Genomic DNA, 27,929 nt, shown 5'->3' with positions numbered 1-27,929 from the left:
CTATGTGGTCTCATGGCCTCTTGCATGGAATTAAAGGCAATATTATATTAGCTGTAAAGGCCTTCTCTCTCTAAATATCCATAGCAGTAGCAATAAATACAGAAAACTCCTAGACCTTTCAGCGGCCTTCGACCTGGTCGACCATAAAATACTCTGCAACCACTTCTCATATACAGCTCACTTCTCCTCCTCCGCTGTCATATAGATTCAATCCTTCTTGGCTAATAGAACCATGAGGGTTTTTTTTCAATCGGTGGCAGCAGCAAACCCCATCCCTATTACTTGCGGTGTCCCACAAGGCTCTTGTGTTTCCCCCACTTTGTATAACATATTTACAAAACCTCTCTTTGACAAACTGGACCATCTGGGTGTCACGTGCACCAACTATGCAGATGACACCCAGATACTCCTCACCATCTCAGGTAACTACATTGCTGACGTCATCCGGATTAACGAAATCTTCTCCATCATTCAGGCATGGATGGCCACACACGGCCTCTGCCTGAATGATGAGAAGACTGAGCTTCTCCTTGTCGGGTCACCTAATAACCTGCAGAAACTCAGCCCCAATTACAATAACATCATCATTGATGGGAACACAATTCCCATTGTTAAAAATGTGAAAACCCTTGGCTTTTATCTCGACGCCAATACCAACCTCTCCAAACAAGTTCATATGACTGCCCCAGCCACTGCCTACATTGGGAAATTGATAAGGGCCTGTAGACCTTTCTTATCCACCAATAACTGCATCACGCTGGCTAGGGCTCTCATACAGTCTAAATTGGGCTATTGCAATAGCCCGTACCTAGGTGCTAACCAATCCATAATCAACAAACTACAGGTACTCCAAAATAACGTGCTACGAGCAGCATTAAACATCCCCAGGTGAGAGCACATCACCCCCACCAGAATATCCTGCAAATGGCTCTCTATGCAACAAATAATTGACCTAAAAACCATATGCCTCACTTACAAAGCCCTAAACCATCTAGCCCCACCCTATCTCACCAACAAAGGCACCCTAAAATCGGCTACTAGAGTCACCAGATCCTCCAACACTCTATGCCTTACAGTGCCTAGATTCACCTTAAAAAGAGCCGGAGGATCTAGCTTCACGGTCCTGGCCTCCCAACTCTGGAATACCCTACCACTTAACATCAAATCGATTGAATCCTTTCAATCCTTCAGGAAACAAGTTGGTTACTGGAGAAAAATGAACTCTACTATCTTCTGTCTCCTATGCCTGACGATACTGCCTTACCCTAACTATCTTGATGCTCATTGTAAACTGTATAAATTGTACAAGTTTCACAAATGTATAACTGTAAATTGTGTATATTTTTGTGGAACGTGTCCGGAAGTGCCCTTTTACCTCCGAGTCTGGAGCGCTATATAAATAAAATAAACAAACCTTCCCAGACTTCGACGGCTTTGTTGAGGATGAAGCCTGCGACCTGGATCTGGCACATCTCTGACGATCTACCGGAGCCTTCTGCGAACGGGACCTCACTGGTTCCCGATGTTTATCGCACAAAATGCCTGGGCCCAAGGGTGCGCGAGCGTCAGACCGAGACCGTTCCCTGACAGCTTCAACCGAAGGCGCGGATGGAACAGTGCCCTGAGATTGAAAAATGTCCAGCATTTTCTACCCGAATGCCTCCCATTCCTCCGGAGTAGAGGATTTAGTGGGACAAGCCACTTTCCTCGCTGTGCCATCATCCAACAAGGAAGGCGAACTGTGACGCCGCTTCCGGGAGTGCCTCGACGAGGAGGAGTGGCGGGAACCACTACGAGACCGAGGTCCCATGGACTCCCTCTGACGGGGAGAGCCACCCCTCGAGTCGTCAGTGGAAAGCTGGTTATAACATCAGATGACATCACCCTCGACTGAGGACTTCGAGGCACATCGACCCGACACCATCGACGCCCTATGCCAAAAAATTTCCCAAGCAGCACAGCTGGGGACATTACATATCAAAGATGTCGAATACGTTGGAGGACAAAATCCATTCGAAATAAATATATCCCTTTCCTTCCCGGGCATTATTGTAAAGCACCTTAAGGTTGGACACCAGTTTATAATGGCTGACCTGGAAAACTCTTGGCCATTCCATCTACATACTGGTAGCATGTGACCTGGTGTTGGACAGGCAGTCCGCAAGTTCACAACTTATTTATACATGCAAATAGACAATAACATTGTACATAGCCCGAAGAAGCCAGGGTCACGGATGTAACGCATGGCGATTTCTTTCTTTTTTGCTACCCTTGGTTAGTATAATGCACTTGCCATGATGATGTAGAACAGCCCCAATACAATGAGCTAGCTTATTTTCAAAGTTTCAATAAAACAGTTTTTGCAAGCTTATTCCAAGTGTGGACGGGTTACTTTTTGGTGCTGCATGCTGTTTTTCAACGTGTTATTTCAGGCTGCAGCGCGGCATCTTCTGTCTTTATATATGTTTTTTATGGTGTTACTTTTTTAATTAAAACTTTTCACAAATATGTGCAACTTAACCTTGGAATTAAGTCATTTAAAACTGAATATAAAATAGAGTCAAACACTATCAATTCTTACAAAAACGTAAGAGTAAGAACAGAACAATTAAAACCATTCACAATCTACAGCCACTCACACAGAAATATTCACTCTCCGATACTCAAAAGTTGTTTAGTCAATGCAGGCAAATCTCCTAGCAGATCGAATATCGCTGATAAAAATGCAACCAGTGCAATAGATGAGACTAAATGCTTTGTGTTTATTAAGCGTCTCCACAAATTCTCAGAAAACACTGTTGTTGACGTATATACAAAACAAACAGCACAATTAAACACTAAAGGTTGCAGAGATTCAACCTCCCTTTCTGATTTACATAATCTACAGGTGCTCATAACATGATTTAAACCTATCCGTGGCACAAGAACCTCCAAAGTGTGAAGACAATTTAGCCTAAATCTTAGTATCATTAATCAAAGATTGTGAGAAGGCTTTAATAACATTGCTGTGGGAGCCATACACCCGAAGAGCCTTACACACGCTTGATAAAACCAATTTAAAAGCCTTGTTGATCCAGATTAGCATGCCGATCCAACATTTTTTCACTTGATTTTTTGAATGGGGTGGGGGGAAGCAAGAGACATTTCTGCGTATGTTGAGAAATGTTCACACAACATTGGAGAATCCTTTAAAATCACATCCAAAATTTTATTGAGAAATTTCCCCTAATTTCATATACAGTTTAAGACCCTCCTCCACTTGAATTCTAAAATAAACAATGTATTCTACTTATAAACAGAGCACCAGGAATCCAAACACAATTCACACCAGATTGCTGTGATGAGGATTGAGGTAGGGCAGTGGGGGGAGATTTAAAATGTCATGCCAAATCCTTCTTTCCAAACTATGCAAACACTTTTTAAAATTAGTCAGAAAAATCTCTAGTCCATATAAAATGGTGTCACTTTTGCCTTGTAAAATTCTAGCAGTGGGCGCAAGGAGAAAAAACAAAACTTCTTATGAATCAATCTCATTTGTACCATGAGGATCTCTATTCTATTCGTCAGTTTAGTCATCAAACGTTTCAGATGCTTCTTGGTCACAAATAAATAATTCAAATAGACCATATTATCAAATATTTAAATTTTCTTTCCATCTATAAGCCACAACAAACTCTCTCCCATTATCTGAGCATTTTACCACATAACATGAGATTTGGTTGGGTTGATTACTAGGTTATTTTCCTTAACATAGGACTCTATTCCAGTCAGTCTTATTTGGAGGCCAATAGCAGTCACATCTAGAACAATTAGATCTTCTGCATATACTAGCCAACCCACTTCTAGTTGCCCCATTTGTGGTGGAAAACGTGACATTACTGAAAATCAATGGAAGAACAGAGACAAAGATTAAAGAAAGTGGGAGCAAGCACACAGCCCTGCCTCAAACCAGTGTCCACCACCATATCTCTGGACAGTAAGCCTTCAGAGTTTAATCAAACCTAAAACCACAAGGGATACCCCAATTTCACAATATCCTCCACAGCTTACTTCTGTCAACTATCAAACGCTCAAGACATCTCCTGACTGGCAAAAAATAAAGGGGTTTCTTCCTATCCAAATTAGCTCTTGATTAGGATAAAGGCAAAATTAAACCATGCAATGCCCCTAGCTTTCCATCCAGTGATGCAGATTTTTAAAAACGTAACAAACTAATACTTTAGAGGAGGTATAAATTAAAGAAATTGGCCTATAGTTACACAGGGATCCAGAAACCCTTTTTTGTGAATTGGTACCAAAATAGACACTGCCCAGGATTCTGGCATGCACCTTTTCTCTGCAACCTGAGTATATAAAGAAATTAGTATGTCCGCCCATAGATGTACATTGCCCTTGAAGACCATATTCAAGAGCGCATCAAAACCACAGACTCCTGAATTGTTGAACCTCAGTAAAGCATAAAACAAATCCTCCTCATCAACATGTAATATTCGGGTACCCTCAAGACACCAAGCCCAGAGAACCAGGGCCCATCCCATTTAGGGAATAGAGAAGACTAGTGCAAAAACCAATCCGTCTTAGAGATGCATTTCGACTGGACCGCCCTTGTATCCGACCAACTCTGGAGTTTTCAGAGGCCTTTAACATCATGTGTAATCAGAGTGAAGCTTTTAATGCATGGCGCAGGAGGTGCGAGGAAAAGCGAGATACCGAGCTGGATACAAGGCATCCTGAGAGAGAGCAAGTGAACAGTGGTGGCGTGACAGTACCACGGTTGACCTGGAAGGCCATAGAGGAATTCATAACCACTCCTAAAAGGGCATCGTTGAGCAAGCCGATCAAAAGAGGAACTAAGGAACAAGAAGCCAACCTCACAACCGAGCAAGAGGGACCCGGCCTATCAGAAATCCCAGTGACGTTATACCTGGATAATGCAGCTAATGGGGAGATGATAAGACCCCCGGGAGGGGGACCAAAGGTAACGAATGTAACACGCATACTTGTCCCAGTCATGACCAAGTGTCAAAAGTACACAAGACAAGGAAAGTGAGTCATTACTGGAACGCTCATACTTGTACTAGTCAAGATAAACTATCGAGAATACATGAGGAGCGCGAGAATAATTACTGGAATGTTCACACTCGTCCCGGTCAAGATGTATTAATGAGAGTGAACAAAAGACTGTACAATCGTCCCAGCCAAGATAAAAAGTAGACATTGAGTATGGAAAAAGGAACAGAATTGTCCTGTGGAAGGAAAGGGACAACTCCAAATAGGATCAAACTAGAAGATGACAAAGTAAAGAAAAAACAAGCGCATGAAAAAGACAGTTGAGACATTAAAAACCCAGCATCTGAACTGTATGATTTAATAAAAGTAGTTCCTAAGAACTACCCAAGAATACTTTTTTGAACTGAACTTGGTGAGAAACCAGATCACAGGAGAAGGGAGTCATTCTCCTGTGCCTCGGTTTTTCTTATTGTGGTAGGGTCAGGATAGGTTATAGTTTGCACAGTTAACAGAACCTGGTTTGGGACTCTCACTGAAGATTGACAAGCACCTTAGTTTTGTTGGGTCAAGAACACCCTTAGCCTAGGGAAGGTTTTCACCTTTCAATAAACTATGTTATTCTTCTGACCCGCCACAGGGCCTAATGGGAAAAAGCATCCCACCCGTCTTGCCCCTGCGCTCTCCCAACTGTACACCTATGCAGTGGTATTTGCTGATCAACACTCATTCTTCTGGGTTTTGATCAGTTGATAAATCGGCCTCAAGAACAATCATAACAATGCCATTATTTTCTTACGCTCCACATACTGTCGCAGAGGGCCTCAAGAACACACCAACTCGGAAGTTCAAGGACTGTTATTGCTTTTGTAGAAAAGAGGCTCTCTAAGGGCCGTCCCTCTCTCTTTTTATTTAGAGAAGGTTGTTCACTCCATAAACCAGGTGTCCCTCAACCCCTGGGATGGTCACTAGAGATAGTTGGCCCCTACTATCTCAGTTCTGTCTTACCTAAGTGTGAAGGCCTTTAAGGCAGAATGCCTTATTTACCCAAGGCTTCCTCAGCAACAAGCTAGGTCATCCCTGCTCTAAGATCCCAAAGGAAGATAACAGCATAGGGTGCTGTGCCTCCCCGACATCCAGCCCCCATTTGTTCTGACCTTTCCGTTAGGACAGTTTTTCTATAGTCCAGCTAAGGGTTTCATAAAACCATACATCCGAGACAGTACATAAGCTACACTCCTAGTATAAGGCTATACCACCTGAAAATGTTGGTAGCATGGAGAGAGCAGCCAGGCTTATCAGGGGGGTTGGGAGGGGGGACTGTAGGTTGGAACAAAGACATATCATACATATGGTCCAAAGAAACACTGAAACATTATATATTGTAAACAAAGTTTATTTAAATATACAAGTAGGTCCAGATAAATATTGGGGAAATGAGCACTATGGCATCTATAAACAATCATAAAAATCAACTTGATACTTAAAAGATACAACCCAAAGTAAAACCTTATTACGAATAGCAATCAGCAGTTCAAGGCGAGTCAAACCTATTACACATTCAGAATGCAATCACCTATTCTAGGGGAATAAAACTAGGTTAGATATACTTTTAGAATACAGTCAGTAATTCAAGGGCAGGAGACCCTTTCAGTCATACAGTGATACTGTTACAAGTGTATACACAGTGAAACATTACTTTTTAGAACTCAGTTCAGAGTTGGAGAGGCCTTAAGCTACTCAGTGGCAGGCATTAACACAATAACTATTGCTGAATGCACTCAGCAATTCAAGGAAAGTAAAACCCAATTACACTTTAAGACCCGAGGTATTTTAAGGTAAGTAATCAACCCTATGACTATTTTGGAAATGCATTAGGCAGTTTCAGGGGAGGCACAACCCAGTTTTACAAGTTTAGAAGAGCAGCAGCTAATCAAGGTAAGTAACCATATACTTTTTAAGAGGGGTTTCAAGCAACTCATAAGACAAGTATAAACTTCTATGCTGTTTTAGGTCTGGATAAAGCAGATCACCTTAGGAGAAAAGAAGAGCTTTCATTGGAGTAGATGCCTTCAAGATGGAGCAGCATAGGACCCGTTCCTGACTGGATTCTAAGTCTGGAGACTAAAGAACTGGATACTGGACACTGGATGGGAACTTGCAGCAGCAGTCATCAGAGGCTTCCGGAAATGGATACTTCACAGATTCTTGTGGCTCCGTGGATTTGGCGCCTTTTTACAGCAGCTGGATGAATATCAGTAGTTGGATTCTCTTCACTCGTTTGGTCCTGCACTCTGGTGAGGGGACCTTAGGGATTCGAATCCTGTCTCTGGTGAGCCATGAAGCCAACAAAGTTTCAGACGGATTTGGACTTCAAAAGACCATGCAACACACAATGGCTTGAGGTCCCATTGTATTGAGGTATTGTAACCCAGGAAGGTCACAGCACGTAATGGGATGGCACACAATGCAGGTCTTCTTGGGACTAGTGTATCTAACGAACCTCTGGGTAGGAGTCGTCACATTCAGGTCCCCCAGGTCGATTTGAAGAGTTACATCAGGCTCGGTTGCTGTAAATCGCTAGAGACGTCCTCTCTTCATCTTCCTCTTTGGTTTCAGCTCCAGCTGTCGACTTGTCAGCAGCTTCCAGGTTCGGAGTATTTATCAGGAACTAAGTACAACTTCTGCAAACTCTCCTTGCAGTTTACAGAAAGAGCCTATCTGGTTGCCCAATCAGGACAACAGCCCCCCCTTTCCCCCCCCCCCGAGACTGGGTTCCTTTTAGGCAAGGTGAAAGACACAGGGCTGCAGAGTTTGGGACTTCTACTTCACTTCCTGCCTTCTCAAACACTCTGGAGCCTGGGAAGGGAATATAAAGTATTCTCGCCGAAAACAAAACTTCCATTGAGGTAATTCCCACATACAATGGCAGGGTAGGACCTCAGAAACAAGCACATGCGAAATGGCAAAAAAAAGAAAGAACCCATCATTCTAGCAGAATGGTGGCCCTTGTGTGCATTGCTGAGGCGGATTTAAAAGCCTGCGAGTAAGAAGACTAAAAAGTAACTACGGTGAAACCACTGCCATCAGCCATTCAAGTAAACTTGTAATTGTTATGTTATGTTATTTGGCATTCATATAGCGCTCTATATATCAATGTTATTACCTCAAAGCGCTGGTAGGTTGAAAGCCCTCGGTAACCGTGATCCGGGTCAGTTGAGAGAGTAAGGTGGCATAGGGTGCAGGGGTGCACCAATTATGTGTGCAGCTGAAGCGATTGCCCAATTGTAGCTGCATCCAAGCATTAGGAGTCGTGGTATTAGATATCAGTAGAATGTCTACAGTCTGGGCGATAGTCAACAGGACTGGGTTCTGGCTGCGTTAGGCCTGTTTAGGACACTTATGTGTGCAGCTAGGCAGAATTCGAAGGGGTATAGCTGTGTTTTATCAGAGTGTTAAGGTGTTCATGAGGTAATGTGTGTATGTGAGCCGCTAGGTCGAAATTGATTGTGGGGTGTAGCTGCTTTCTGATTGTGTTTTGGTGTAGAAAACATAGTGAACGTAGCGATATAAGAGATGAGTGTATGGGAGAAGGATGTGTTCTAGCAAGCTTGCTGTTCTGTAATTAAGGTCCACGTTGAGTAAACTTATTCATAATTTATTAGCCGCCTTCAGTGGCGTTATTGCTCTGGAATTTCAGAACGTTTGTCATCAGGTAGCAAGGTTTCGGCAGCATTAGATCGTCATATACGGCATTATGGAAAAAGACAGTATTTTTTAGAACTTTGCATAAGGCCGTGTAGTGGTGGGTGTGCCGAATATGAGAGGGTAGAGAGTTCCACAGAATAGGGGCTAAGGTTCAAAAGGCAGATCCTACGATACTGGCAGAGTCAGAGGTTAGATCGCTAGAAAGAGGGCAGTGCTCGATCTGAGGGTGCGTGATGGGAGGTAGGGTTTTATCATTTCTTGTAGGTATGTTGGGCCGGTCTTGTGCATTGCTCGGTGGGCAATGGATAGATTCTTGAAGTGTTGGACCAAAAAGGTAATCCCATAGTCGGATCATACGTATAGTAAGTTGGCCAGAAGCAAATCTCATCATATGACAAAGATCGCAATCCAAGAAATCATCAATATAACCAAAGGGCGTCCATTTTGTGAAATATCGGCCATTTGCTTTTTGTTTTTTCTGTTAAACGCTTTGCAAATATATTCTATGCTTTACATTCGCGCACAGTGCGAGGCCACGGCTTGAATGCTGAAATGCTAACGCAGACAGGAATCTCAAACTGTGCAGAAATACATTGTTTTTTTCTCTCACTAAGTCCTAAGTCTAATCAGTAGTACAGGTGCCGGTTTGTCTTGCAAGCACTGTTGTAAAAGGCAGTTAAACATGAATTATATTCTCCTAGCGGTGCTCCTTCGCGGAGAATGGTATTCTCTGCTTCAGAACTATCTGACCCTTAACTCATGAGCTGTAACACAGATAACTTTGTATGGAATGTTTCTCTGCTAAGAACAAGATATCCTTACCGAGCCAGAGCTCCATGTTCCATGTTCCCCATAACAGAAATCTGTCTCTGTTGCCTTTGCTAGTATAACTAGGTTTAGACTAAATGAAAGCTTGTCATAATATGTCATAATTGTCAATCACTGAACCCTAGCCTGTATGAAATGCGTGAGGGCGGGTCGAATTGCCTTAACAAAAGATAATGTATATATATTGCTGCTTGAGCGCTGTTCGCTCTCTCGCATCTCACGGTGTCTGGGAACACACGTCATGAGGCATTGAGACCCAGTCGGCCGACTGAGAAACTTTGAATAAAACCAGACTTGTTTGGAAAACGAACCTCGCATCTGACGCGTCATAGTATATTGTTATTGTGCCTTAGTTTCCATATGCAGTCGTTATGGCCTAGCAGAAGGTGGGCCTTCGTCAGACTGGGAGCCAGTGGAGGGTTCGAAGAGCGGAAGAGATGTGGTCTCTGTGTCCCAGGGCGAGGAAGAGTTTGGCTAGCGTTTTGGGCTCTTTGTAGTTTGTTGAGTTGGTATGCCGGTGCTCCAAGGTATAGGGAGTTGGCATATTCCAGTCTCAACATAACAATAGACATAACATGTTACCATATCAAAAATGTTACCAGGTAAGTAAGAACGGGGATACATGTTATCCCCCCCAGCACGCCAAATAAGGTGAGGTGTGCTGGCTCACTTATAGAAAATACAAAGGGGAACAAAATCCCTCTTTACTACTTGGGAACAGTAGTTCACCCAAACACATTAAAGACAAATGAACAGGAAAGCCCAAAGGGGCAGCCCAATCTAAGCCCAAAAGTTATAGGATACTATAACTCCAATCACACACTATGGAGAGACATAAAAAGGTCATCCATAGAAAATAAATGTATTTTTTTGAAAAAGAAGTAAAAGACTGAGAGGGGGTGGGGGGAGATTCCCCCTCTGATCCCCCCACTTAGGGACAAAGTAAAAAAATAACCAAGTCCAAGCAAAATGTTCTGGGGTTGACAGGTCAGGAAGATTTATTACAAATATGAAAATCTTACCCAACACCTTCCATGCTCTGTTCCTCTCTTTAGGACTATCTATCACTCTCCCTTTCACTTCCTACTCTCCTCCCTCCTACTCCACCCACCGTCTCCCTTCTCCTTCCCAGACTCCTACTCCTCTGTCCCTCTTGGTCTCTACAATGCCACTACCCCATCCCATCAATTCTACTAACCCCTCTCCATACTACCACTACCTTTTTCTCCACAGTATCCTTCCAATCACAATACTGCTCACACCACCCAGGCCTTCTCTCCGTCACCCTATTTTCACTTCCCCAGTCACTCCTCCTTTCATTCCCTACTCTCCCTCCATCACTCTCCCCAACTACCTTTCATGCACACGTACCACTCTCCCACCAACCAACACCTCACCTTGCACATTCCTTCAATAATTCTGTTCTACGCTCCTCTTCTGTCCCTCCAGCGCCTAATTTCTTGTTCCTCCTGCTTCTCTCTTGACCTCACCATAACAACCTGCACCCAACCACTTCCTGCCCTTTTATCGCCACCCTTTCCTCTCCATTGGCTCACTCCCTCAGCTAGTTCCCCAAGGCAACCCCTGCCAGTCCTTTTGCCTGGGGAGGAGGAACAATTTAGTAACAATTCAAAGGGATCTAAAGCCCCAGCCCCTTTTCATCTACGGTTTTGGCAGTCTTCAGCAATGGCAGCCTGCAACAGTGAAGGTCGCTGTTCGAACAGCTCTCGCATGCCAGTTAATCGTGGTGCCATTCGGCAGCCCCCCTACCTCCCTGCAGGCAAGCATAGTGCCTTTGCTGGTCAAGTCCCACCGGGTGTTCTGCTGCTGCTGGTTGCGGTCTCCTCGTGGGTGGATTTTGTACAAGTGACCCACTCTCGGTCTCTATGTTTTATTTCCCTAGGAGAAGATTGCAAAGTGGTGTGATTGGCCTGTGCTGCTGCGCGGTTTATTTTGCCTCTTATCTGCTAACATTAGCCTCTCTGGGCACTTGTGGACTCTTCCATTTAGGCGGAGGGGACAGGTCCTACAAGATAAAGAAAAACACACTGGCCAAAATGGTGCTGTGCAGGCATGGAGTATTGCCACAATTATACTTTGGTCATACAACCTACCACATGGGGAAGGGATGGAGATTTGGGCCCTCTCAACTACCACAACCTACCTCTAAGCAAGGACTCACTGTAACCTCTTAGGGCTTCACCACCACCTAACGGGGACAGATCCCTGGCTCGTCAAGGTACGTGCAGCCTAACTAAGCACAAAACAAAAATTGTTGACGTGAGAAGGATCACAGGTATATGGTGGATAGGGATAGTGAGACATTAACTTCCCTGTCAGTGCTCCTTTCTACTTCGAAAAAACAAGATTAAATACTTCCGAGCCAACCATAAAATGGCGGCATACGTAAAGCATGGGATTCTAAGCAGATTCATGGGCCTCAGTAATATGTTTGCATTATCCATTTAGCAGTACTAATCTGTGATTTTGACAGCTTTGTTTAAGTTCAGACTTAACAGTGTATTTTTAGAATTTGATTTGGGTGCACTATGTTTCAGTGTACGATTACACATCATCCATAGCTCCTGAAGTCTAAGCTTTACCTGCCCTATCTCCTACCTTGACTGAGTTTTGTTAGATCCAAGTGTTATTTTCCTGTTTACTAAAATAGGGTGGCTGCTTAGAACCCTGCCTCAGGGCTGGTTCTGAAAATCCATCTCAATAGTTCGTATTGTACATATGAATGAAAATAGGCTAATTTTGTGACATTTGCAAAACACCGGAAATATCAAAACAAAGGCCTTAAACGGAAGTAAATTTAGTAGAGCAATTTCTTCAGGGACCAAAGGCCCTGGATGAAAATATTTCTCGTGTTGGCTCTCCGACCTCAGAAATGAATAGGTTGCTAGAATTTTACAATGAAGGAAAGAATCCAGGGGTGGCTATTTCAACAGATTGTCCAGCCTAAATCACCATTTAAGGCAGTGTGTTACAGACTAGTACTCCCATGTTCCGATCCCACTATACTAAAAAGCCCTAAATATACTGTCTCCTCTGAAGACAAATTTGGAAAAAAACATACAAAGCCATGAAGTCCAGCACGGATGCCACAATCCATATTTATAGGATGACACCAATAGAACATGCCTTCAACACCTGTAGTAATGAAAAATACTGTGCTTAGATCGGCAAAGATTGTTTTATCTCCATGTCAATAAGCCATAGGCACATAGGAAATGGTTGTCACAGGAAGCAGTCTAGATACAGTACCTGCCTAATTTAAGCATCAGTTGAATGGAAGACCATTATGCCCCATTCGCCTTCTGCCATGAAGAACTTTGACCATCCAATGGTTCATCCAGGGCTAGCTACCCCTACAGCGTAACACTTCTAAACTCTGAGCATGGACTTGAAGCGGAAGGTAAAAACAAACTGGTAATGGCTTTCTGCCGTTTATCATAAGATGCCAGTATTACTGCTTCTAACAGGGAATTGGGAAGACATGTCCGAAGGTCTATTCCAACAAGGCAAAAAACAACCTGAAAATGTGTTCATTTATACCAAGTATTTAAGAAGCCCTTACGCCAACTGAAATTAAAAGTGATGAGTCCCTTTGTTTCAATCGTGCTGTGTACGATTGTCTCTACTTTTAGATGTAATGTGTCATTTTCTTTTTAAAATTGTTAAAAACGGTTATCGGATCATTAAACTTTGCTCTTTCCTTGTGACAAGCATGTTTAATAGCTTATGAAGCTTAGGAAAATCCCCAGAGAAAATAAAAAGATACAATATTAGTGATGAGCCGGGCGCGTGACTATGGACTGAATGGGAAGCACCCAATACCCACAGAGATGAAAATTACAGCCGTCGGAGTTTGATTACTTTTCTTTTTTTACCTTTTTTTGCCACTTCCATCTCTTCTTCTGTCCACCGTGACGATTCCACCGGCTCAGCAGAGGCTAAAATCACAAAGCAAAGCATCTCAAACAACATGGAGGCTGCCATGTCTATGCAATCCATAGAATTGCAATCTAAATACATTACAGTCCTAATGTCTATTAAATGGAGCACTGGGTATACCAGTGACATACAACTATAAATTATGATGGAGAATCATCTCCCTGCTCTTTTTGCAAGACACGTGTTTTGACACAATTTCACGGATTAGCTATCCAAAAGAAAAAAAACTATTGTACGAAAAACAGACAGAAAGGAAAATGCCTCAGTTCGAAGAGTGATTTCTCACATTGAACTTAAAGACCTTTTCCAGAAGCAGTCAAAGAGAAAGGCTTTTGAGAAGTTGGTTGCTGTGACAAACCAATCTTTCAGTCACCAGACAGCATGGTTTAGTGGCTTACTGAAACAGTAGGGCAATTAAGTTTCAATCCTTGCTGACTCCCATACATGCCAAAATATTAGAAAACGGATATGTTTACAGCTAGTAAACTAGTTGTTTACAGCTGTTTCCCATATTCTGAAAAGGTGGTGTCCTTCACAGCTTTCCCATATTCATAGTTAGTGGAGCCTCCAGCATGCTTAAGGCCGAGTAGTGCTGCTGCTCATTCACCACACCTTAGTGATGTGCCTTTTTAAAGTCTACATAAGCACTGACAAAATCAGAAGCCTCTTTCTTCAAAATTCCATACAGATAAGCTTGCTCAAGCAACTCTTAACTGAACTGCTTTGTGTGATGGCGCCTTGAAAAATCATTTGATGGACTGCAACCATCACAAAATGTGTACCTGTACCACCGTGTTTGAAGTGTGTTGGCAGTGTAGTGTGTGTATATGCTTGGCACAATCACAACCCCCACCAAATACACCCTGCATCAATTAACTCACCACACACCCACACTGAGCCCCACACCCGCACACAATCTGCTTTTTGCGCCTTCATTCACCACAAGAGGAGGGCGCTGCCGCTGTGGTCACTTACGTTGTGAGGATGGTCTGTCTATGTTACCAGCTATCCATCCTGCCCTCTCAGACTTCACCTCCTTTTCTTTGCTCCGAGGGGTTACATTTTGAGGCAACACCTGAGGCTCTGGAGCTTTAATAGAAAATAGGCACACATATCAGAATAAACAAGAGACATTCAATGATCACTATTCCTCTGGTAAATGGCCTGTTAGGCAAGATTGTATGCAGTACTGTGTGGGAAACTGCACCAATACGTAACTCTTAAAATATACTTCAAAATACACTCCCAGTTACAATAAATCAGCAGATACCCTGACACAGAGACTTCCTACACCCTGAGGTGACTTCAATAACTAGGACACTGTGGACATTGATATATCACTGGTACATTTAGAGCAATACTGAGTTTGGTGTCAAAAAAGGAAAAGGTTAAGGAAGGAAACAATGGTTATCAAGTTTCTGAAACAGGTAAGCACTTTTGAGCCCCCTAATGCAATGTAGATTAAGCCTTTCCCAGCTATACAATTAAAGACACTGACATTTTGGAGGGACAGATCAAAACAAAAAGTCAGAGGTTAGAAGAGTCTTCAGGGAACAAAGACAGCCAATGTTACTTGAGCAAAGTCTAGGGGAGCTGAGGCACTCCTTGAAGGTAAGTATAAAGTCTTGCACAATGTTATAGAGAGTTTTGTAGAAAATGAAATCACTTTTAAGTACCCCTTAGTTCACAGTACCTTAGGTCTGAAGAAATGGTTTCCAGCTGGCTTCGGTTCCTGTTGTAGTATGGCAGATCATGTTTTTCCTGGGCCACAGTCGCGGGGACAAGAGGGAGGACGTCTGGGGACTCCCGCACTACGATTCGAAGGTCGGCGGCAATAATGAGCAAAGTTCAGATAACCGGCACCTCGCAATTTGAGCGTCTCACGAATAGCACCACCGCCGTTCTTGAACACCTTGTGGAGTTACCTTGCTTCTGGGGTCCAGCACTCTGAGGTGGCTCATGCTTGGTCAGCCTTGCTTCGAGGGAGTCTGGGAAATTTTCCTGGAGCCTGGGTCCGGCTTAAAAATGATGCACTCGATTCTGGTGTTTCTTTCCCTGGCACTCGGTTCCTGCAGCAGCAATGGTAGTAGAGCCAGCAAAGAGGATTTACAGACAAGTTCATCTTAAGGCTGATTGGTCCCACCAACCCCATGGGAGAAGTCATCCTTGCAGGGCTTCTCTAGTCTAGGTGAATTCGGAGCTTCAGCACTGCAGCAGGGCTTCACCAGGCAAACCAACGGTCCAGGAGTTGCAGCAAGCATCTCTTCAAAGTTCTTCTTCGGATTCCTTCGTCCAGTAGCCGACTCTGCCTTCCTTGCAAAAGAGCTCGCCTTTTATGCAAGTCTCTCCCATTCGTTCGCAGCCTATCTGTCACTCACACAGCAAGGTGGGGTGGCTGTCCTTTAAGAGTGAACGGTTACAACATTTCTTACTTACTTTGGATGTGTGATGCCCTAGTCTTAAAAGTATGGTTAACATCTTTTCTTTCGTTAGTAACTGCTTTGCCATTCTAACAGAAAGTAGATGTGAAGGTAGATTACTCACCTATGATTAGGTTGTGCCTCTTCCCAAAAGAAATGTGTTGGTTTCACCAGATTATTGCCGTTAGGATAATTGTATGAGTGTTCCCCAACTGGGTCTTACTTCCCCTGACTTGCTGCTAGCCTGTCCAGAATAAGTCTGTATTAGGTACTGTTGTAGACAAAGAGAAGAGTTTTTGGTTGTAACTGTCCCTCATAAATCATACATAAGTTACTTGTATAGCTGGGAAAGATCTAAGCTGGACTCCATTGTGAGATTAAAAACGTATATGGGTTTTACTTACCTTGAGTTAGCTGTGTGCCACCCAGAAATAAGTTACAAGAGTTACTGCTCATCTCAATCTGTTTCATTGATCTCAAAAGCATCTGTATTACATCCTTAGGTTTTACTCACCTAGTATAACTGTCATCACAAAAGTAGTTTATATATATGTAACGTATATGTTTTGACTGGACCTGGAATAAGTGTTCCACTATTCACAAAACGTATACTGTCCAGTTGAATGATTATGTGATTTGTACCGAGAGTCACTGTACAATCCGTAGGGTCTACTGCCCTTGCATTACTGAATGTAATTGTGAAAGTAACCATTGGTTTTTACCCCCCAAGAATAGGTATGACCTATATTGAATGTGTATAAAACGGTTTTGACTTCCCTAGAACTACTGTTAGGTATTCCAAATAAGGTTTATACTTTGGCCTGTGTACCTTTAAGTATAGTGTTGTGTTTTCATAATTTTGATCACATATAATGTGTGATAGTACTTATTAACCCCTAGTTTTATTTGTATTCATTAGGTTTATATAGCGATTTAATCTAAAGCGCTTTACAATATAACAGGATACAAGAATAATGAAAGCAGCATATATACAATCATGAAACAAACCAGTGAAACAATATGTAGAACAATTTACCTAGGTGGAAGAAAGTGAGGGAAGCGATGAGGAGTGGGGAAAAGGAAGAGGTAGTCAAGGGGAAAGATGAAGTTTCAAGGGGATAGGAGGAGGGTTAAGGGAAGGCGAGGGTAGGAAGGTGGGAAGGAAGGAGAATAGCGAAGTAGGAGAGGTGTTCCAATATAGGGGGGCCAACCTGTATTTAAATAAATCCTTTATTTTTACACGGAACGGAAAGATTGTTGTTTGTCAGAAGCGGCCGTGAGTGGTAGAGTCTGAACATTCGAGAACACAGTGTGGCTTGACTATCCTCCCACGAGCTTGTCGAGCGGTTCTTTCCTCTATCCTGAGTGGCGATTTGCGAGCCCAGAGATTCAAGGGAGAGATGTTGAGTGTTTTCTGTGTTCGTGTGTCTGTGGCTTTCACAGAGCCTGGGCAATAAAGTCATAACCCCTAAGTAACCGTGAAACTGGCTCTTTTATGCACTAAGATCGCGCTCTCATTCTTGAAGAAAGGCCTGAAGCCCAAGGTGTGCATAGCACATTTCTGGCTGCGTTTTGGTGTTTGGCAGTGTTAGGCAAAGTTTGTATGCAGTACCCTTTGGGACAACTACACACAACTAGGACTACAAGTGTAAACAAAACCAACCTTTGGTATAAGTCTGTACTACACAGTTTTGGTAGCGGAGCTGAGCAGCCAGGCTTATCTCAAGAGGGGAATGTGAGCAGTAATGATGTTACACACAGGTCTACAATCATATGTGTTCAAATAAACTCTTACACAATGTTTCTTTGATAAATACTTATTCATTTATCTGTCAGTTATAAAACATTCATAAGGAGGCAATATAATCACACACAAATATACTTCAATACTAATTCAGAATACTTTTCAAGGGGAGTAAAAAGGAAAGAGGAGTAAAAAGGCAAAGATGATTAGAACATGAAAGGTTACAATTATTCTTAGACAGTGCAAATACTTTGAGTTAACCAGAAGAGTCAATTCAATTCAATAGGCTAGGTCAATGTCAATGGGCTAAAGTCTTGGATAGGATAAAGCGTTTCAGGTAGGTAAACAGTAAAGTCTTTGCCAAAGTTCTCAGAAGTAGTTTGTAAAAAGAAGCATCATATGTTGGGTCACAAGCTGATTATTCGGATTCCTGCAGCACTCTGAAGAAAAGGCAACCAGCTCCGAGATTGGTTCAAGGTGGCTTACTGTCGAGTTGATTGGTCCCACCAACTCAAAAGGGAGAAGTTGTTCTTGTAGGGGCTTCTCGGTCGAGGTGAACTTGACGATTCGGACCTGCAGCAGGGCTTCACCGGGCAGGAGTTGCAGCAGCCGTCCTCTTCAAGCTCGTCTTCAGTTTGTTCGTTCCAGTGGTCGACTCTGCCTTCCAAGCCAAGAGATTTGCCTTTTATTCAGTTCTCTCCCATTAATTCCAGCCTAGCTGTCACTCGTTCAGCAGGGTGGCTGTCCTTGCCAGAGAGTCAGCCAGCCAATCGCCACAGAGTGCATTTGGGTCTCCTAAGAGACTAAGCACAGGGAGTTCGGGCACCTCCCTCAGTTCCTGCCCACCCGACACACTCGGGTGCCAGTGGTGGTCTTCACTCCTGAACCCTACCAAAGGCGAATGAACAAAGGAACCAAACTAGGTTTGGTGTGTTGAGCAAAACTCTAGAAGGACCTTTCCACAAAGAAATGGTGAAAAAAGAAGACCAGGATCTGTTTTTACATAGAGGGCTTAGACGCCATCTTGAAAAACATGACTCCCGCGATTTAACGCTACCGGTGTTCGCGGTCGGGAAAAATGGTAGTTCGTTGTAAAACCACTGCCTCCAGCCATTCTGAGAGGAAAGGGTAGCATTTGACTGCTACATGAGTTTCTACACACGGGATATTAAGTAACCCCGCCAGCACTCTATTGTAAGATAGGGTGCGCTGAGTCTATTTAAATTTAAATTTGGAATTTAAAAGACTAGTAAAGTTAATTTCACTTAACTTACTCTGGGAAACAGTAGTTTATCCAAGAGAAGGTATTTAAACCTTGGGAAAGCCAGGAAAGGTTTCGCTGTGCCACTGCACTGAGGGTGCTGTGTGACACAAATTAAAAGATGATGCCTATGGAGTTGGTTTGACTGCATAACCAAAGGAAACAAACACAGAAAACAATTAGAATTAAGAGTACAAAGTCCCAACGTTCAGCAAAAGAGCTGGGGGTCTCTAAGGTAGACAGGAATTAGCACATTTATGAGAATTCTCCCTAACAGGCAGGACGACTGTTAGCGCATTCAGTTGCGCCAGGAAGCCTTTCACCGGTCTTAATCAATTTTTTAGCCCCAGCAGGGACCTATTAACCTAGAGAACACGCTGTGTGTGCGGTGTGTCTCCTGTGTTTATGGTTGTGGGGGGCGCAGCCTCAGTATCTTGGCTCGCTGTCAGTGCTTGAGCGATACCTTCGAAGAAACGACACTGATCAGGCACACTGTGGTAAGGTAGGGCTGCTAGGGTCCGTGACTCCACGCGCCTCTCCTTTTTCTATCAAATAAATTGTATTCTGCTTCCTTGTAGTCACCCCCGAACCCCCCCCCCCCACCTCCCCAACAAGATAGTCTGAACTGTTTTACCACCCTGTCAACAACCCCGAGTTACTGTTGATTTTGGTGGTGGTAAAGCAGGGGGAGGGGACGTGTGAGGAAGCATTCTCTTGAGCCCCGGGAATCCCACCTGACCTGTGGGTGGTGATGTGGGGAGAGTTGCAGTGGCACACACCGTGTACTCCTGGGTCGTTATGCCCGGAAAAGCCCTGTATAAAAATCAGATTTACAACTTGCACAAATCCAAAAATAAACAAACCTTACTGGAATAAAAGAACAGCTGTGACGAGTTTGCCAACAATTGTGGACAGTCAGTAAGTCAAAGTTGAACAAAGCAAGAGGGGGGGGGGGTTAACACTCCATTGCCTAAAAGGGGCCTGATTACCAAGTATTTTCCATCAAAAAATGCCAAAACTGCCAGAATCTCGTCGGACCCATTGAAAGAGGCAACTAGATTACATTAATCCACAGGAGTTGGTCTCATGGGAACCTCAATAGACTACTTTTGGAGAGAACGATAACTCCCTACTACTGCTATGCTATCAGATGTGTCCTGGCAGAGGATTGGTGGCTCAGGGGAAGCAGCACCTGTGACTGTCTTTGTATTTTTTGTATTTATTTTATTTATATTGTGCGCCAAGCACGGCGGCATCTGGGTGCATTTCTTACACAGTTGCAGAAAACATCACAGATCACAATACGGAATTTGAGTGCATATTGGTACATAGATTACATACATTATACAGACACTTTGTCTGCACTGTTTACAGAGAAAAAAAGTTAGAGAGTACAGTATTTACAAAATAAAGTTGCCAATGTAGAGAAGAGATTATAACATTGGGTCCCCATTTGCAGAAGTATTTACAGGGATTTAAGGTAACTTTACATTAGGCAGTGGCAGAAGCTAAATCCTGCTCAGTGACCCATAGTTTGGCTTTGTTCTTAAAAGCAAGGTAAGGGAGTTCAGTTCTGAGTGTGTTAGGGAGTGTGTTCCATAGTTTGAAAGCAAGGACTGGGAAGAAGGACCCTCCAGCTTTCTGTAGTTTAAATCGAGGAATGGGGAGTGAATGGGCTTGTGCAGATCTGAGTGGTCGAGTGGCAGTGTGTGCTGTAAGGCGGTTGGCCATGTAGTCAGGTGCTTGGTTGGATAAAAACTTAAGAGTAAGTGCAAGAGTTTTGAGTGGGATTCTGGATGCAACTGGGAGCCAGAGAAGACTCTGTCTTGTATCGGAGATGTGGGAATTTTTGGGAATATTAAGGGCTGCTCTGATGGCGTTATTCTGAGTTACTTGTAGCTTGTTGATGTTTTTAAGACGGGTCCCCATGTAGAGGGCAATACAGTAGTCAACTTTAGCCATGATGACTGTTCTTGCAAGGATGATGCAGTTCGATGTGGTGAGGAACGGTCTGCAGGCTGTTAGGAGTTTGTATGTGTATGCAGATGCTGAGACCACAGCATTTACTTGTCTCGTCAGTGAGAGGGTCCAGTCCAGATAGAAGTCAAGGGTTTTGGTATCATTAGAGACCTTAATGATATTCCAGTCAATGCAAAAAGCTTTAAAAGCAGGGTCCAGTTTGTTGAGTTTAAGGTGGGAGCCTAGGATAAGTAGCACAGTTTTATCATCTTTGCCATCTAGGCCTGAATGACTGAGTAGACGTTTTTAAGAGCTTTATAATCAGTTTCATGTCACCAGTGATGGGGATGAGCATCTGAATTCTACTGCTGATAGTGGCCAGTTTGCCATTTCAACCCCCCGAACCCCTCTCCCCTTCCTTTGCCTCTAAACCCCAGGGTTTTGTTAAAAATGCCTGGCCCTCATCCCAGGATTCATGCCTCTTCTTTTTTAGCGTCGGCTGAAGAGGTGGGGCAAACCCGGGGAGAATGGCTATCCACTACTTCAACCTTTTTTGCCACTTCAAATTCAAACTCTCTGGAAAATATGGACGTGGCCGGAGTTGTAGGGCAAGCCTCTATAGACAACAGGGTTGTTTTAAACACAAGTGAGTACTCAGGGGTGCAGTTCACTCAGCTTGAAGCAGGTGTGTCATGGGATGTTTCAATTTTCCTGCTTAAATTGTGTGGTATTACCAACAATGAAATCCTTGAACAGGCAGAGCAAATACTGTTGCTACATGATGGGGTGGCAAAATGTTTGGGGGTGATTTAGCGGATGGATGGAGCAAGATCACCCGAGCCTCAGAAGGGGACTGAAGGAGTTTTGACCAATGACAATCTAATAACAATCCCTTAACAAAGTTTGGACCAAGATAAGGTATCCTTTGAGTCTTTTACCCAATCCCCGGAGAACTACCCCACGCACGAGCAGCAACACTGTTTGAATAAGAAAAAGAAGAAGAAGAAAAGGAATAGTAAAGTGACGATGAACAAAGAAGCGATGCCAGGTGAGCCATCCGCAGCTGATTTACTATCAAATTCTACAGTAATATCAGGCAACGGACTGCGTAACTTAACCGAGCTTCGAGGTAAAGGCGCAGCCCGGCACCTGAAGCGTTCTACCATGGGCGATGGAACTCTGTCAAGTTGGCTCATTAAAGAACAAGTGGAAGTAGAATTGCTTTCGCAATCATTAGCTTCTCAAGGGCAACAAGAGTGTGTGCATCAACAAGATGCCCATACCCAAAGTCCTACACATGACAGCAGAGCAGGTTCTCAATCTGGGAGGGGGAGGATGTTGCAGCAGGGAGGATCCAAGCTCAAGTTGGTCCCATCAAGGTCCCCTTCCATTATGCCTGTTCCACTGGATTTACACAATCTGACTATTGTGAGAATTAGGGATGCGCAGAAGCAGCACATTAACAGAAGCGAGCTGCGCATAATCTGCAGTAAAATACTGGCTGTGCGGATCCTTGGCTCTACAGATTTTGTGGAGCCACTGAAAGGGGGGCTACTTGGTGATGCTTTCATTCATTGTGGCCTGTCAGTAACTGCCTCTGTTGCGTGATCAGGCTGACTCCCTGAAAATGTTGGGTTACGTCTTGCATAAGCCTACAACCCAGGGCAGTGTGGAGCAAGGATGTTGCTGTAATAAGGACTCTAAAGCCCAGCCCAGGAATAGTTAATTGAGTGCAAAGGACTTGGAGGGGTCTACGCTAGATAATGCACAGGGGTGGCGATGGCTGAAAGCCATGTTTGCTGGTATTGAAAGTCCAGTTCAATGATCTTTCGCCATGGTGGTGTGGAAAACCAGTGTCCATTCATATATTTTGAAAGCAAGCCCGTCCTTAAAGGTTTTGCAACATGAGGTGTTTATGCTCCAGGAAATCTGGCTGGTTGATACATTTTTTCTTGACCGATTCCAGATAAACCAGATTGAGGCAGAGCAGGGACCAGTGGGTCGCCCTTCCAGGGGGTTTGATGATTGGGGTTAATAACGCCCTGGTTTCTGAACAGATTGCACCGGTGGAAAAAGGCTGTAAGGTGCTGCTTGTCGAGGTGTCTTGGTGAGGAGAGCGAGTTAAAGCAGATTATTCTTGTAAATGTGTACATCCCTCCAGGTGGGCTGCATACTGAGACCATTTGTGTGTATATTGACTAGGTTTTAACTGACTGGGTGACAGGTAATGTGAATGAAGGTATAATTGTGGGAGGGGATGGGTGGGATAATTCGGTCAACTGTATGGAACTAAAAACTGCAAAGGTAAAAAATGGCTGAAGTTCCTGAGCGATTGGGAGTTGGTGACCTTAAATGGTAGATATACCAGGGAAGACAACCTGGCAGAGGGGTGGTAGTCAGGCCACTCTGGATTATGTGGCATGCAATTATCCAATAACAGAGAGAGTGTTGCAAGTGTTAGTGTCCCCACAAGTGGCAAGTGATCATGCTACCCTCTCAGTGGAATGGGGTTTGGAGGTAAAGCGCCCGGTCAAGAAAGGGCCTGCGAACCTGGGGTTTTCATTATCAGGTCATTGACCCCCCCCATGGACTGACAGGAATGTGACCAAGGCCTGTGATATGTTAAAAAAGGAGCTCATTGCCCCCAGACTAAATTTGAATCTAATGTTAGCTAACAAAATTGAAGGGTGGCAAAAAGGTCTATCCAACTGTACTAATAAAAGTAAAGGTAAGATCTTGACCGTGACTGGGAAGGAACAGACATGGTTATGGATCCCGAGATTAAGATTATTAAGGAGAAAACTACGGGCAGTCAGTTCTTCCCATGCTCCCCCTATTATGGTAATATACGAACGAACTCACCTGAAGACCCAATTCCACAACTGGGTAAGAAGATGATCCAGGGAAAGGAGGCGGGGTAATTGGGAGTACCTGATTCAGACCCTGATGACTTGCAAAGCAGGGGCAATGTAGAGGATTCTGATAGCGGCTAAGAAATCGTCTGACTCCAAGATTGTTAACCCTATTGCGAAGGGGATCTAGATTGACTATGTGGAAAGTAAAATGTTTACAGTAATCGAGTCAACCCCCCCCCACCTCCCACACGGGCATCCCGAGTCTAGTTGGCCTATCCATTTTACACGGTACAACATTAGCCAAAACATATGTGCTATAAACAACTCTAGAGCGTGTGCCCAAATGGCCCGCCAGCGGTATTGAAGAGTGATCCCCTATTACGGGCAGAAGTCTTGCATCCATTGTTTACGAAGGTGTGCAAGGGTAAAATCATCAGATTCTTGGAGGAAGGCCATTTTGGATTGTTTGAGTGCAGACAATTATAGGCTATTCTCGTTACTTGACTTGAATTCCCTCCACCTTAGAGACCCCCAGCAACTTTGCTGGAATTTGAGGACTTGATTTCTTTAACCTGGAGAGAATTAGACCCTTTTTCCCACTCTCTCATGTATTTTAACGTGGATTTTACCTCTGTGTTTCTTTTGATTGTGGAGTCTGACAAACTCCATAGGCATCATATTTTACATTGGGTCACACAGCACCTTCAGTGCAGTGACACATGGAAGTCTTCCATATTTCCCAAAGATTTAACTAGCTTCTCTGGGATAAACTACTGTTTCCCAGAGCAGTCAAGTGAAATTGACTTTACTTACCATTGTAACTTTCTAGACCCAGCACACACTATCCTACAATAGAGTGCTGGAGGGGTACCCTTTGTCTAGCTTCTTATGTAACATTTTTTATGTTACCTTATCTAATTGAATGGGTGGTGGCAGTGGTTTTGTTTGAACTACCATGGTTTGCATGTACCGTGGGCTGTGTTCACAGCTGCTGTAAAGCAACCGCGGGAGCCATCTTTGTCAAAATGGTGCACGGTCGTCTTTTTTCGCCATTTGTGGAAAGGTCCTTCTAGAGATTTTCTCAGCACGCCAAACCAGGTTTGGTCTGTTAGTTAATTTCGCCTTTGGCGGGATTCAGGAGTGAAGCCCGCCTCTGGCTCCGGAGTGTCTGGGGTAGGCAGGAAGTGAGGGAGGTGCCCGAAACTCCCTCTGCCTAGTCTCCTAGGAGACCCAAATGCACTCTGTGGTGATTGGCCGGCTGACTGTAATGAATGGGAGAGAACTGAATAAAAGGAGAGTCCTTTGGCTTGGAAGGCAGAGTCGACCACTGGACGGAGGAACCGAAGATGATCTTGAAGAGGACACCTGCTGCAAACCCTGGACCCTTGGTTTGCCCGGTGAAGCCCTGCTGCAGTGCCGAAACGCCAAGTTGTTCACATCGACAGAGAAGCCCCTGCAAGGATGACTTCTCGCTTTGAGTTGGTGGGACCAATCAACTCCAAAGTAAGCCACCTGGACATCCATCTCGGAGCTGGTTGAATTTCCAGAGTTGCTGCTGGAAACCCTATAGCCAGGGAGAGGAATACCAGATTGTGTGCGTTGCTTTTAAACTGGCCAAGAGCGTTTGGAAGATCCTCCGGACTTCCAGGAAGCAGGACTGACCAAGCCTGAGCCCCCTCAACAGAGTGCGGGACCCCAGAAGCAAGGAAAGTCCATCTCGACAGCCCTACATTTGATTCTTCTTTTCATCAAGGACTCCTAAGAACTTGTGCAATGACTTTTCCATTTACTTACCAGAAGTGCTTCATCCTATATAAGACTTTTCACATTGACTTTGGCTTAGCCTATCGAATTGTATGACTCTTCTTGGGGGATCCAAAGGTATTTGCCTGCTTAAGAATATTTGTGGTCTCTTGTGTTCTAATAACCTTTGCCTTTTACCAATTCCTAAAAGTATTCTAAATGGCAACAGTAATATAGTAATGTCCCCAGCACACTAGTTATTCAAGTCAACTGTGGGTGTAGGTTGCGTCTGTGGGCCATCCCAAAAGGTTCTTTACTGATTTAGAAACTAAGAGTGTACAGTATTGAAGTGTATTTGTGTGTTACTATTATATTGCTCCTTTCTGAAGAAGGCTTTCTAACTGACTGATAAATTAATAATTTTTTATGCAAGACACCTATTATTTGAATACTTATAACTGTAAATCTCTGTGTGCCTCCACTACAGCTCACATTTACCCCTGTTAATACAAGCCTGGCTGCTCAACACGCTACCAAAACTGTGTAGTACAAGCTTATACCAAAGGTTGGGTTGCCTATACCTGTTGTCAGAATTGCGTGTAGTGGTCCCAGAGGTTACTGCATACAAACTTTGCCTAACAACTGGCAAGGTGTTTGCGATTTACGTACTGGAACATCTTCAGGCCTGGGTTGATGCAGTGAATATTCTTCACCCATGCCAGACAGGTTTTAGACCAGGATCCAGATCCAGTACGTTCCATTAGCTTTGGGTTTTGGACACGTTTATCTCCCAAGCAAGCACTGTGGCTGGCCCCTCCTTGTACAACGCATTTGTCGACTTTCGATCTGCATTTCATCAGGTTGATCTGAGTATTCTGTGGGGTAAGCTGACACAGGGGGAGAGGGGATGCCCTAGTTGGCTCCTGGAGGTTTATCAGGGCTCTGCATGAGGACAATACTGCATGGGTTCCACCGAATGATCAGGGGACTTTGTCAGACAATACATACCAATAAAGGGGTGAGGCAAGGGTGTATGTTGGCCCGCTTCTTTTTAACATTTATGGGGCAGATTTATTGGCCAGATTACTTGCAAGAGCGGGCTGCCCCCACCACCTCCCCCCCCCCAGAAGATTGGAAATACCAGAATTGGAGGCATGTTATATGACGATGATCTGGTTATCATAGATCATATGGTGTCCAGTCTAAAGGGGATGTTGGAGGAATTGGCTACCTATGCAGATGAATTTAAGCTATCAATTAACCTTGGTAAAACCAAGAGGATGTTGGGGTCCTCTAGGAAAATGTGTAGGGTGCAGTGGTCGACCTCTATGGGGACCACTGAATATGTAGATGGCTATAAGTATTTTAGGCTGGAGATGTCCAGAACTCAAGGATACGCAGATATTATTGCAACCAAGGTTGTTAGGGCTAGACAAATTACAGGGGTGTGCAGACAGTTTAAGGATCACTCGGGCTTCACATTATCGGGGTCCTAATGCTTTATAAGCCAAGCCTGCCAACACAGTCCTGTCCCATAATAGTGTCCAGGAGTGACCTCAAACTGGAAGGAATCCGGCATGACCCTGGATTAACAGTCTGCCGCTGATGGTCCAGACTGCCCGATAATGCAAAGTGACCATGTAAGACAGACAAAATGTTGATTCAGCTCCCGATGCTCCTTAACAGGGTTGCTAAAAATAGGGAATCTCGAGTCAGGTCAACATAAACAAAAGCTAAATATTTTGATAACCTAAAAAAATAAAAGAAGGAACAATAATTTCATCAAATGTCTCTGTAAAAACGACAGACCACAAAGAAGACGCCAAAGAAAAATTCAAAGACGGGACAAATCAAAAAGGCCTCACAGAAAAAGCAAAAAAAAGAAAAGGTTTGCTCCCTAAAACGGGAGCCGTTCCTTCCTAAAAAAATCTAACCCTTCCTAAACAGGATGCACCACCACAGATTGGCAATCCGACAGGGCTGCCTCTCACTCGTAAGTCGAAGGAACTAACTACACAACAGTTAGCAAATGGAGCAATAGCAAGACCAACAGAATGCATTGACTATCTCTGTACCTACACAGTGACTGAAGGTGAGGAGACAAATGATTCCTTCAACCAAGAGGACTAGCAAACTAATATTGTCTTGGATTCTTCTGAGGAGAATGATACGCAAGGGAATGATGATGACTCTCTTTCCGCCATAAATTACTCTTCGTCACCCCGAAGAGAACAACTCGGAGGAAAAATGGCAACCGAGGGCAAGATCAGTGAGACCTCTCAAACCATTTATACCCGTAGGACTGATTAAGTCCTGGGAGGCATCCAATGGGGATACCGGAAGACACTGCCTGCAATCCTGACATGAACAGTAGTACTAGCCGCACTAACACAAACAAGATAAGGTCTCAGTTCTAAGCCGAGAGAAACATCAAATTTAATGAG

General features: G+C 43.9%; 1 protein-coding gene across 7 annotated transcripts in view; it reads right to left on the bottom strand.

Moving 5' to 3' along the window:
* The window catches only part of NCOR1 (nuclear receptor corepressor 1), a 2,268,409-nt gene that overhangs the window by 1,565,788 nt on the left and 674,692 nt on the right, over nt 1–27,929 (bottom strand). For all 7 annotated transcript variants that reach the window (XM_069615218.1, XM_069615220.1, XM_069615222.1 and 4 more), the window contains 2 exons: nt 14,479–14,592; nt 13,440–13,502 (listed from right to left, as the gene is read on the bottom strand). In XM_069615218.1, the coding sequence (XP_069471319.1) occupies nt 13,440–13,502; nt 14,479–14,592 (177 nt within the window). The remainder of the gene's footprint in view (nt 1–13,439; nt 13,503–14,478; nt 14,593–27,929) is intronic.

The sequence above is a fragment of the Ambystoma mexicanum genome, chromosome 9 (assembly GCF_040938575.1).
Source record: "Ambystoma mexicanum isolate Mex_15411 chromosome 9, UKY_AmexF1_1, whole genome shotgun sequence".
Taxonomy (NCBI): Eukaryota; Metazoa; Chordata; class Amphibia; order Caudata; family Ambystomatidae; genus Ambystoma; species Ambystoma mexicanum.
The sequence above is the reverse complement of the archived record's forward strand: the minus strand, read 5'-3'. Positions and strand labels throughout refer to the sequence as shown.